This window comes from Emiliania huxleyi, assembly GCF_000372725.1.
Source record: "Emiliania huxleyi CCMP1516 chromosome Unknown EMIHUscaffold_15, whole genome shotgun sequence".
Classification (NCBI taxonomy): domain Eukaryota; phylum Haptophyta; order Isochrysidales; family Noelaerhabdaceae; genus Emiliania; species Emiliania huxleyi.
This window is the reverse complement of record NW_005201092.1, coordinates 777,103-788,860: the sequence shown is the minus strand read 5'-3', so window position 1 is coordinate 788,860 and position 11,758 is coordinate 777,103. Positions and strand designations below refer to the sequence as shown.

Below are 11,758 nucleotides of genomic sequence, written 5' to 3'. Positions count from 1 at the left end.
GCTCGTGTGTGCCAGCCGCTCTCGGCAAAACGGGCTGGACTGTCTTTTGCCCGCACGACGAGGCGTCGGCTTGCAAGGTCGCGACCGCGTTTTCCAACCGGACGCACGAAATGGCCCTCGTCCGCGAGTGGCTGCGCGACACCCCACGGGTGGAGGGGCCGCTACGGGGTTCCGCCCCCCCCCCCCTTGCGAGCGGCTAGGGGGACGGGGCGAGGGGGGAGGGGAACGGGCGGTGGCTTTGTCAGCTCCGCCCGCACAGTAGACCCCCCGGGAAGGGGGGGCGAGGGGGAGATGCCGCAGCCGGGCAAGGCGCCCGGCGCGGCGGCAATACATTCGGGAGGTGGTCACGAGGCTTTTGAGTTTTTTTGGCGCATATCCATATACGGTTGATCGCTTTTTGCGTTGTTATAACACACGGCACAAATCCCGTGAATAGCGCAAAATAGGCTGTCTCTCAGAGCTCAGACACGCCCCTCACCATCACCTCGGCGGCGCGGCGCCCACGGCCCACGCCTCGACCTTCTTGCTTCTTGGGCAGCAGCTGGTCCGACAGGTCCTCTCCGTGGCCTAGGCAGCCGTGGCCGCCCTCGCCCCAGGTAAAGAAGGCGCCGTCGGCGATGAGGGCGAGGCTGTTACTCTCTCCTCTCCCGAGACAGCGACGACGCGCCGCGCCGCACCGCTTCGACCTTCTTGGGCAGCAGCTGGTCGCAGCGAGAGATGCGTCATGACCAGCCTGCCATGCGTCGCCGGTGCCGCATTCATCGCTGTGCTTCTTTAGCAGGCGGTGGACTGTCGGCTGCGAGGACGGTCGCATTTGCGCGAGGCGAGGCTAGCATTCAGACGCGTTGTCTGCGCCATGACTCGCGCCAGCGCGTGCGGGAGCTCCTGGCTGAGCGTTGAGTCCAGGCGAGTTGCGCTGGCCACGATCGCTACGCCGAGCCGAGCTGACGCGCCGAGGCGCCGGCCAGTCGCAGCCGTGAGGCATGCCACAGCAGCAGAGGCACCTGCCACCCATTGGGCGGGCAGGCAGAAGGCCAGGGTAGCACTGACAAGTGCAACGCGCCTCATGTCGGAGAGCGACCGTGCCTCGTTCGCCGCTTATGATGTACGTACGTACTTTTAGCTTACTGGGAGATGATGCAGAGTTTGTTGTGTAGAGATTTCACGTTGTAGAGCGCCTCTACAGCGCTCTACATCTGCATCGCTCTGTCCCGCGCCGGATGTAGAGCTCTACAGCTCTACAGCGCTCCAGAGCGCTCTCTCTACATCTCTACAGCTCAACAGCGCTCTACACTCTACATCCTCTATACCCTCCCTCAGGCACTGCCACTGGCACTAACACAAGAGAGAGAAGGAGAGAGAGGTACACCACGGGAGCCGAGTTGCCGAGAGAAGAATTTTGTGTTGTTGCCAGTGAGCGCCAGTCCCGTGCCCAGTGTCGTGCGAGAAAAGAATTTCAACCCCATTTTTCGCATGAGGCATGACTCCGGGCACAGACAGGGTGGGCACTGGCGCGCACTGCCACTGGCACTAACAGTACACCAATCCCTCCCTTGGGTGGCTGTTTTCTTTCTTGTGCGAGGGAGTTTTGTTGTAAGATTCTTTCTTTTTCGAAACCATGTTGCTCTCCCGTCACGAGCTCTTTATAAGTCTTTACACGAGAAGGCCTCGCGATGGATGGGCAGGGGGGTGTCGTATATGTGACTCATGGCACATGGACATGGGGGCATTCGACACTACAACAACACACTCCCAGCGCACACTCAAACACTTGACCACACTAACACGAGCGTCGATGTACGCGGCGACACGCAGCCTCGCACAGCCAATCTAGACAACCCAGGCCGCGCCTCTCCCTCGTCTCGCTCTATGCGCTGGCGGCGGCGAGGCGGGGCGACTTGCGCTGAGCCGGGCCGGCGAGCGCAGCAAGCGGGGGTTTCGCCGGCGCCGGCTTCTCCGCATCGTTCGCCGCGCGCACCCTGGCGGCCGCCTTGCGCAGCAGCTTGAGGTTGTACTGCAGCTGGTCCGCGTTGAAGTGCGTGTAGAAGCCAATCAGCAGCAGCGAGAAGAGGAAGACGGGCGAGAGGAGGGGGAAGGAGTGGCCGAGCCCACGGATGCCGTATGGCGCGAGCCAGGCGGGGAAGTCGCCGCTGTAGGCGTAAGCGAGGCGCAGCGAGCCGGCGGCGACCGGGATCCACCAGATGACGCGGCACGCGACGATGGCGGCGACGACGCACTTTTGGAAGCGGTAAAGGAAGCGCGGCCACGACTGGGCGGGCGTCTGGTGCATGACTATGGCGGCGAGGATGAAGACGCCCGAGGCGTGAGCGGAGGCCTCGACGTGGAACATGAACGTCTTGGAGATGCCCGGGCCCCCCATCAGCGCGAGCGTCTCGAAGAAGACGCCGAAGAGGTGGTGCGGCGTCAGGATGTGATCGACGGCGGGGTGGTGGCGCGTGAGCGTGTAGTCTCTGCCCGCCCACCGGCGGTAGAGCATGGCGAGCGTGTCGTACGCCTCGACGCCCATGTCTGCGTACATTGAGAAGAAGAAGTAGGAAGGGTTGTGCGTCCAGAAGTACAGCAGCGGCATCATGAAGCCCTCCACGGCGTGGTGGAGCGCAAAGATGATCTGCCCGTTGCCTACCGGGCGCAGGTGCGCCGAGGTCTCGCCGTAAAAGTTCCAGTCGTCCATGAAGGGAGCGCGGTACGGGAAGGCGAGCCCCTTCTCCCGCAGCGCGTAGTGCCGGTAGCACCAGTCGTCGTGCTTGCGGTCAAAGAGCTCCGCCATGTAAGAGATCGCCTCGCGGGCGGCCGCCTCGCGCCGCGCCGCGTCGGTCGCCGGGAGCGCGACGCCGCGGAAGGCGAGGAAGCTGGCGAGCTGCTCCTCGCTCGCCTCCGGCACCGGCACGTCGAACGGCTTGCTGTTGCCGGCCGGGTCGGGCCACGGAAGCACACTCGGCAGGCTGCACTTGCTCGCGTCATAGCGGGTGAAGAGGAGGCGTGCGATCAGGTCCGAGAGGAGCATGGCGAGGTTGACGAGCACTCCGGAGATGAGGACGGAGAGCACGAAGGTGAGCAGCGAGTTGAGGCGCAGTTCAGAGCTGTCGATGGCGCGATGCCGCACTGGTCCCACATTGGTGACACGAGACCACCAAGTTTGCCGGTCCAAGAGAGAGGCACCGGCGCTGTCCTGAGAAGGTGCGTGGTCCCTCTTGACTGCCCATGCGCGCGAGGCTGTGTAGGCATAGCCTCGAGAGTGCCAGCAGCCAATCCGAGGCGACGCGCATTGCACCAGAAGCGTGCACGCGCTGAAAGGACACCTTCCTACTGGCCGTACACTCAGGTCGTCACTGAATGCTGGATACTGAGGCCGCGAGCTATGCAGGTGGTCAATTGTGCAGCAGGGCACGGTCAGCAGCGCCGACAGGCTGTCGCAAGGCGTGATAGCATGGCCGCACAGTACGGCGAATTCCCATGAAAAAAGTAAAAAATCGAACAAAAAAGAAAAAATCGCAAAAAAATCGGCGCCTGCGGCGGGCCATGGGACCCCATCTCCCCCCCGCATGGATACCCTCTAGGGCCCCCGCCTCCCCCCAGAGCAGTCAACTGTCCTCTCATGCCAGCGAGATATGTCCTCCCCAACTGTCCTCTTGCCAGCGAGATCTCTTTTGGTCCCCACCCCTCCCACACAGAAGAGGGAGCAGCACGCGAGTGCACGCCCGCGCTCACAGCGGCGGCCGGCGGTCCTGTCCCCGGCGCGGTGGGCGGCGCACAGGGGGCAGCTCGTGTCGTACAGACACGAGACCCGCAGCGAGAGAGCGGAGTGTCAAACTCGTCGGACCGTGAAGCGCCCCTCTCTAAAGCCGGTGGTAGGCACCCCTGGTAGGAGGTAGGAGCCTCTAAGCTGAAAGCAAAGAGCTCTATCTTCGCCGCGCGCCCTGTTTCTCTCGAGAGCCACAAGCACAACTTGTGTACAAGTCAACAAGTGTCACCGATTCACAAACACCAATCACCATGCGGGTCGCGGACAGAACCGAGAACGCCAAACACGACATGCTCAAACGCTCACACGCCACCACCCCCGGCCTGATCGTCAGAGCGGAGACCGCACACTCAACTCTCTCTCCTCGGAGAGGCACGCGGCGTGGTCTGCCTCGCAGTGGCGCGCTCTGCCCTCCCGCCCTGCAATCGCGAGGCGCCTCTCCTCCAGCGCCGTCTGCCACAAGTCGCCGCCCGGCCGGTCGCGCTGCAGCAGGCTGCCGAGCTTGGGCGAGGGCCAGCCGTGCGCGCGCGCGTAGGACGTCTCGTAGCAGCGGAGCGCGATGGCGACGCAAGCGAAGCACGCCACCAGGGCAAACGGGGAGAAGCACTCTTGGACGGGTCTGTGCTCGCTTCCGTGTGGGGGGCTGCCGCGCCACGCCGAGCACGCCGCGCGGAGGCGGTCGCGGAGGCCGCCCTCCTGCCCAGCCGCGGTCAGGGCGAGGGGTGAGGGGTGAGGGGTGAGGGGTGAGGGGTGAGGGGTGAGGGGTGAGGGGTGAGGGGTGAGGTGCGAGGGCTCGGTGAGGGCGTTGGTGTTCGGGCAGCCCTCCTCCAGCTCGGCGGAGGGGCGAGGTCTGCGCCGGCTCGACCGCGCAAGCAGCTTCTCGAGCGCCGCGTCGCACGGCACCGCCTCCAGGCCCGGCACACCCATCCCCGCGAGCATGCGCATGGCGAGCCCGCTGTGGCGGCCGAGCCTATGCACAGCTCTCTCGCTCACCCCTCCACTCTCTGCCTCTGCCCAGCCCGCTGTGGCGGCAGAGCCGAAAGGCGTCCGACGCGTCCGGCCTCGCGGCCGCCTGCCCAAGCAGCTCGTTCGAGCCGGGGTGGTCAAAGTCGGTGGCATCGAAGACTCCGTACGCCTCGCACTGGCTGGTCGGCAGCCCAAAGCACACCGCCGAAGCTCCGCTGCTTGTCTGGTACGTCCCCGTCTGCCACCGCTGCCACTCGCCGGCCCAGTCGCCACGGCTGCGCGGCTTGCCGATCTTGAGGAGCAGCCGCCCGCTCCGCTCCTGCGCCAGCTGCTTCCACCCGGCATACAGCGCAAAGTAGCCCTGCTTTGCGCCTGCGCCGGGCGGCCGCGACGGCAGCTCGCCGCCGAAATAGGCGTGCAGCACAGGGCCGAGATAGCGGCGGGCGCGGGCGGACCAGAGGGACTCGTCCTCGGCGGCGGCACGCAGCGTGCGGTTCACAGTGGCGACTGTGAGGAGGCTGAGGCTGTCGAGGTGAGACACGACGGTGACGAGGGCATCGAGCGGGAGCGAGGTGAGCGTGATCTTCTGCATATCGGCAGACACACGCGCCGGCAGCTCGCGGCGCTCCTCCCTCGTCCGCCTCATACGCATCCCACCAGCACCCAGCCGCCAGCGGGGGGCTCAATTTTTTCTTTCGAAAAAAGCCTCCCCCGGGCCCGAAAGGCCATAAAAAGAAATTAGTGTGCTTGCAATGTGGACCACGCCCGCAACGCCCGCGGCGCTGCTTTCCTACCTGCTTGGGCCGTGGACGCTGACAAAGACACTGACGTACACGCGAGGCGGCCTCAGCGGCACCTTTCGTGGAGATGCGGCCTTCGTGCCGCTGACCGGATCGCCGCGGGTGCTCGCCTACGAGGAGAAGGGTAAGGTGACCCTGGAGCCAGACATGGAGAGCTTCGACGCGCGGCATGCGCTGCTCTATCGCTTTGGTGAGGCGGAGGACGGCGACGGTGGGGGGAGAGTCGCGGTGTTCTTCGACGACGGGGTCAAGAGGGAGCCAGCCGCCCTAGCAGCCAGCATGCTGGCTGGAGAGCGCTTGTTCCACAGCATAGACATCGACGGCGCCTCAACGCCCTTCCAGCCGCCCACCGATGGCATGGAGGCTGAAGTGGTGCGAGGAGAGAGGCCGTTCAACCAGCCGGGCATGTTCCACCCCTGCGGCCCGGATGTGTACCGAGGCAGGCTACTCTGCACGGACCCGGACCTGTTCGTGCTGGACTGGAAAGTGGAGGGGCCGAGGAAGCTGGGCAGAATCGTGAGCCACTTTAGTAGAGTGCCCGATATCAGCACAGATAGTCAGGGTCGCGCTTAGAGTAGACCATCGCGACGTCACGGTGTTTCGTCACAGCAGAGGTCGCACCCTCACGTAAAAGCCGTGTACCTCGGCCGTTAAGGCCGATGATATTTGTGGACAGTCGCGCTCCCAATACGTGCATCACTTTTGTGACAGGTCTCAGACTTTGAGCGGCCATATCTCGGTAACTATTGATGGTCCACCGGAGAACTCACATCGCCATTCGAACGGGGCTCGGGCGGGGCCGGGCCCCCGCGTTGAGTGCACCGTTCCATCTTCCAAATCCGAAGAGTTTTCAGGTGGACCATCAATAGTTACCGAGATATGGCCGCTCAAAGTCTGAGACCTGTCACAAAAGTGATGCACGTATTGGGAGCGCGACTGTGGATTGCGCGCACACACAAATTCAGAGCGGACCGCGGAGACGGGAGAGCGACGGGAGAGAGGACGAGTGCGCCGCGGGCGACCATGAGTGCTGCATGCGATGTGCCGATGTCCGATGTGGCCGCGACGGCCTCAGACACCGTCAGTGTTCTCCCACCCCTCCCCTCCATTCTCGCCCGTGGTGGCCTCGAGCCAGTTGAAGAGTTGGCTGCGGCCGAGCACCACGACGGGCGAGTTTGCCATCGCGCGTCTGCGCAAGCCGCGGTCGTCTGTGGCGAGGATCGCGTTTGGCCGCTCGAGCAGGCGGAAGGAGATGACGCCGGGACCGAGCTTGTGGAGGCCGCGCGCGAGGTTGGCGGAGCGCTCTCGCTGCGCGGGCGTGAAGGAGGGCAGGTGGGCGGTGTCTCCGAGCCGCGGCAGTCCGCACGCCTTGAGGAAGGCCTCCCGCCTACAGAGAGGGGTCCGGGAAGGCTGCGAGAGGGGTCCGAGCCCCGCCGCCGCTGGAGGGGGGAGCCTCGCACCGCTGCCGCTCCGCCTTCCCCGGCACCGCCCGCTGCCGCGTCGCCACAATCACGGGGCAGGCGCCCTCGCCGCACGCCTCGAGCAGCTCCGCCGCCTCTGCGCCGTGCCGGAGCGGCGACGCGGGAGAGGCCTCGTCGTCCGCCGCGGCGAGATCGTCAATCATCCGCATCAGTCGGTCGTCCGCCTTCTCGTGCACGTCGGTAAAGTGGACCCGCGCAAAGCCCTCAGCCGTGTCGTCCCAACGGCCGCCCTCAAAGGCAGAGTGGAAGGCGGCGCCGTCGAAGACGGCGGTCGTGGTCGCCGCAGCCTCGAGCCCGCCCGCGCCGAGGCTCGGCAGCACGAGCCGCGAGAGGCTCGCCAGCTTCTCGGGAAGGTCGGCGACGAGCGGGCTGGTGACGATCGGCCGCGGCGGCGCGGTCGCGGCGAGCTCAAAGCCGAGCTGCAGGTTGCAGGCGTCGAGGAGGAGCGAGCCGAGGCGCACCATTGTAGCGAGTCAGTCGCGAGGTCAGGCGCGACGAGATCAGGCGCGGGGCAGGCGCGCCGACCTGCAGCAAGACCTGCAGCAACACGAGGAAGGGGCCCGGCGGGGGCGCGGGTACACACTTAATGATAAGTGGTGCAGAGATTGGTTGTTTCCACAATCAAACAGTCCGTGAAGAGTGCTTGATTCACGGACAGCGAGGCTGCCCGCAGTTCAATCGTTGCCCGCAAGCGGAGCTCCCCACCGGCGGGCTTGAAGACACTGAGCCGAGCGCGCCGGCGGCGGTCCGCCGCCGGCGCGCTCGCTTCGGCGGATGGCTGAGCGGCACAGTTTCTGGCCGCCCGGCCTGCGAGCTGTCGCCGCGAGACGATCGAAGGCGCTCAGTTCAAGCGCGCCGCCATGCCAGATCTCGCCCCACGCCCCGACCAGACCGGGCAGTACGTGCAGGAATGATGCAGGCATGATGGATGGGTGTGGTGAGCACGCCAGCGGCACCGCTGCGCACTCTCAGGGTCGCAGCCGCCTATCTCGTGAGGGGCGTGGCTCGGGGCGGGTGCGAGAGAGTCGAGGAGCGCGGCGCGCGCGTGCGCGCGCGTGGTAAAGTCGGTTTATATTTCATCACTGGTATAAAAGAGACCCAAAACGGCACGCGCGCCGCGCGCACGCGCGCTCGCATCACCTCAACACTCACACAGCAAATCAAGCGATGCGGGCAGCCGCTCGGGCGAGGGTTTCTTCGATCAAAAGAGGGACGGCAGCGAATCTCTGCACAGCTCATTTTCGACCGACCGCAGGGAAACGCAGGGGCGCCCCCCCCCGACCGAGCTGCGAAACAACGGCGTCCACACCGGCCGCCGCTCGAGAAGCCCCAAAATTTTCTTCGGCGCTGCGCGCCGTTGCAGTCGTACATGTAGCTGTAGTCGAGTGTAGGTACACGTACATGTTGCAGCCCACAGCTATCGTGCCGCAAAAAGGTCCATGTGGCTAGAAAAAATGCTGCCGGTCGCCTCGAAAGCGCCCGCCGGTGTGTGTCCAAAGATGTAGCGCTACAAGTTTGGGGACGCATCCGACACACGGGCAGGTTTTCGCGCTTCTATGCTGGCCAACGGTGATGACGCCGTCGCGTCACCGACGGCTCGTGCTTGCGTATGATAGCAACCCCTCGTCCGACGGCAGCGTCCTCGTGTCCGCCACTCCGCCCGCGCGGCATCATTACTGTCCGCCTACACCACTGCGGCCGCCATCGTCACACCCCTCGCCGCTTGAGCCTCCGGCCGCGTGCGGCAACTGCGCACCTACCAGCCCGCAATCGAGGGTGGAGAGTGGCCACGCGCTCAGTCACACTACTACGTGCCATCTGAGCACGTCTTGGCGTATACGAATGAATATCTCCCGATGCGTTCCGGGCCGCGAGCGGCCGAGGGGGTGCATTGTACCCACTCGCACGCCGGCACGAGCGCGGCGCCGCAGTGGGGCAAACGGGGCATCTGGGGCTAGCTCATCTATGAGCATCATCTCTGCCGCTTCTCGCCATCCCCGAGGAGCAGCGCGCCCGAAGCAGGTGAGTCACGGCCGCTGTCCAGCGAGCGCGCGGCGGCGGGCCTGGGAGGGAACCTCAAGGAGAAATATAGAAGGACGAGATTCGAATCCTATTTGACAAAACCGGGAGGGTGAGCTGGAAGTGACGGGAGTACAAGAAAATCGCCAAAAATTTTCTTCGGCGCTGACGCGCCGACAAAGCTGGTGTCCGACCCCGACCGCCGGCCGAAACAGCCGCGTCCAGCCCGACCTGCGGCCGGCCGAAAATCATTAAGTGTGCGCACTTGTAACGCGAGCGTTCCCTTCTTTCGGATGGCTCGACATGCGCCCTGATGGACTCCACCACACGAAGATGGTGTCGGCGATGTTCCTGACGGCGATACAGCGCAGGCACGGGCTCTACTTGTCGGTGATTGCGCCCACTCTCGTCGAGAAGGGCTGCCGCGGGCGAGCACGTCACGGTGGGAGAGTACAAGGGCGACTTCCTCGCCAACTCCAACAAGGGCGACCGCACCTCCAAGCACAACAGGGTGCTAAGGGCCGCCCAGAATGCCGTCCGGGCGCGCTCGGTTGGCAGCATCATCCTCGGGGACAAGGAAAAGCCCGAGGTGACGCGGCACCTCAACGACACGTCCGTGACTGACATCTGCGAGATCAGCGGCGACTTCGCCACGATGCGGGACGTGCACTACGAGGTCAAGTGCTGGAACATCAAGTCGACGACGTCGGCGAGGGGCTCGTGGGGCAATGGTGGCAATGTGGCGTCGGTGGGCCACACCTCTACGGGTTTGGAAACACGCTGGACAAGGCGTTGACGGGAGTCGTGGGGTGCAAGGAGCGTGGCCGTCAGGTGGACGGACCGCTCGACCACTCGACTGGAAAGGGATGGGTCAAGGACCACGCGTACATGTATGGAAAGGGGTGGGTCAAGACGGATACGGGCTGGAAGTGGATGGGGGCGCAGTACTACGACGCGAAGTGGGTCAAGAAGGCCATAACGCGGCTGGTGCTCGTGGAAACTTTGGGAGGCATTGCGCCGCCCACCAAGCAGTTCCTCCACGTGTTCGCCAAGGAGGCGGCGGGCACCAACACGGACCCCGGACGGTGTACGGGGCGGCGTCGGCGAGCGCCTCCTCCTTCGTCGTCCACCACACGCAGCAGATCTCCAAGGCGGCGGTGGCGGGCGACGCCGAGAACATCAACAAGCAGGCGCGCAATACGCGTACCAACTGGCTCAACTCCCCTGAGCGCCAACTGGGTCAACGAACGACGTCAAGAACAAGCAAGCGGCAGACGTCCTCCTACCCTCGGCCCCAGTGGGGGGCGCCCACGCCGCCTAGCTCTGCGGACGGGCCCCTCCACCCTTCACGTACGGATCATGTAGTCCCCACACTCGCTGTCGTGGGATCGCTTGTCATGTGAGAGAGTACGTTTTGTGTTCTCGTTTTGTATCCGCTCTCTCTTTCGTCCCGCAAGCTGCTGTGTGGTCCCGCAAGCTGCGCAACCCCCGAGCCGAGCTCCATTTTGTATGGATTGGCCTTTATACGCTTTTCTTCATATTCTATATTCTTTTTCGAAGCGATTTTCAGCCGGAATATAAAGAATATTCGAGAATATAGGCCCTATTTGGAGCCATATTCTTGCCATATTCGAGAATATGGACCCTATTTTGGACAAGAATACGGAAAGAATACGCAAAAAGAATATAGATAGTACTCGGCGAGAAAGGCCGTCGGTCCAGAAAAAGAAAACAGAGCGCGACACGGGGATCAAAAGCCGGCGTTCTCGTTTTGGTCAGTTCGCCGCCAGCACGGTGCAGGTGACCTTACCCACGGGGATCAAAGCCGGCGTACTTTTGGAGTTCGCTGCCATGCCTACGACGGCGGCCACCGGGCTCGCCGTTGGTGCTCTGGTCAGGCTCTGCGCCGTGGCGGTCACGCCATTCGCCTTTCGTCGAGCGTCCGCTTCTTTTGGATACCTGTGGCGCGCAGGACTGCTGGTGCTACTCCCCGTTCTCGCCTCTATTCCAGTTCCAGCTCAGCAGCCACAAGAGTGGCCCTCACCACCGCCGCCGTCGGAAAATCCCCTTCTGGTTCCGCAAGCCCCGTCGGTCATCCCATACGGGCAGGCTGTGACGCTGGCGCCGCCCTCTTTGACGTCCGTGTCGCCGCCGCCTCCACCGCCATCCTCACCGGCAGCTGCACTCGCCATCGTCCGCCCCTTCGCCACGCACGACGCGTCGAAGCTGATCGGCTCGTTCGCTCGATGGGAGGTGGTGGCTCCTTGCGCTGCGGTCGGCGCTGGGTTTGCGCCCGCCCCGCCGAGGCTGGTGCTCTACTACTCGAAGAGCATCCGCGAGCTCCAAGGCACGCCGGTCTGGCCGTCCCTCGAGGCGTTCCTCCAGGGCGCCTCGTCCAAGCCGTGGAGGCGCTGCTTCGGCTCCGTGTCTCTGCTCGGCGGAAACCTGACCGAGGCGCAGCACGGCTCTGAGGTCGCCTGGAGCTCGGGGCCGAGCGTGCAGTTCTACCGCATGCTTGCGTACTACTCTGCTCGCCCAGAGACGACCGTCTACTACATGGATCCGGACACCGTGCCGATGTGCCTGAGCCCTGCAGAGTTCACACTTCCGCCCAGTCTTGCCCTCTCTGAGCCCTGCAGAGTTCACACTTCCGCCACGCCCAGCGGCTATATGTTGGTTGAAGAGAATTAGGGGGTATGGCGCTCTGTGTGTATAGAAAATGCTTCTCT

The 11,758-nt window shown here is 64.3% G+C and overlaps 3 protein-coding genes across 3 annotated transcripts; 2 read left to right on the top strand and 1 right to left on the bottom strand.

The window, feature by feature from the left end:
• Nucleotides 1-4,093: 4,093 nt before the first annotated feature.
• EMIHUDRAFT_202045 (hypothetical protein) lies at nucleotides 4,094-5,375 on the bottom strand (the record flags this gene model as incomplete). The annotated part of the gene is made up of 3 exons (XM_005786688.1): nucleotides 4,094-4,382; nucleotides 4,629-4,733; nucleotides 4,765-5,375. 3 exons carry the CDS (start codon nucleotides 5,373-5,375, stop codon nucleotides 4,094-4,096), a joined length of 1,005 nt encoding a protein of 334 aa, XP_005786745.1.
• A 106-nt stretch (nucleotides 5,376-5,481) lies between these two features.
• EMIHUDRAFT_202044 (hypothetical protein) lies at nucleotides 5,482-6,102 on the top strand (the record flags this gene model as incomplete). The annotated part of the gene is made up of 1 exon (XM_005786687.1): nucleotides 5,482-6,102. The coding sequence occupies one exon, from the start codon at nucleotides 5,482-5,484 to the stop codon at nucleotides 6,100-6,102; it is 621 nt and encodes a 206-aa protein (XP_005786744.1).
• Nucleotides 6,103-9,332: 3,230 nt separating this feature from the next.
• On the top strand, nucleotides 9,333-10,629 carry EMIHUDRAFT_202042 (hypothetical protein; the record flags this gene model as incomplete). The annotated part of the gene is made up of 6 exons (XM_005786686.1): nucleotides 9,333-9,419; nucleotides 9,487-9,777; nucleotides 9,861-10,114; nucleotides 10,138-10,232; nucleotides 10,395-10,428; nucleotides 10,590-10,629. 6 exons carry the CDS (start codon nucleotides 9,333-9,335, stop codon nucleotides 10,627-10,629), a joined length of 801 nt encoding a protein of 266 aa, XP_005786743.1.
• Nucleotides 10,630-11,758: the final 1,129 nt, after the last annotated feature.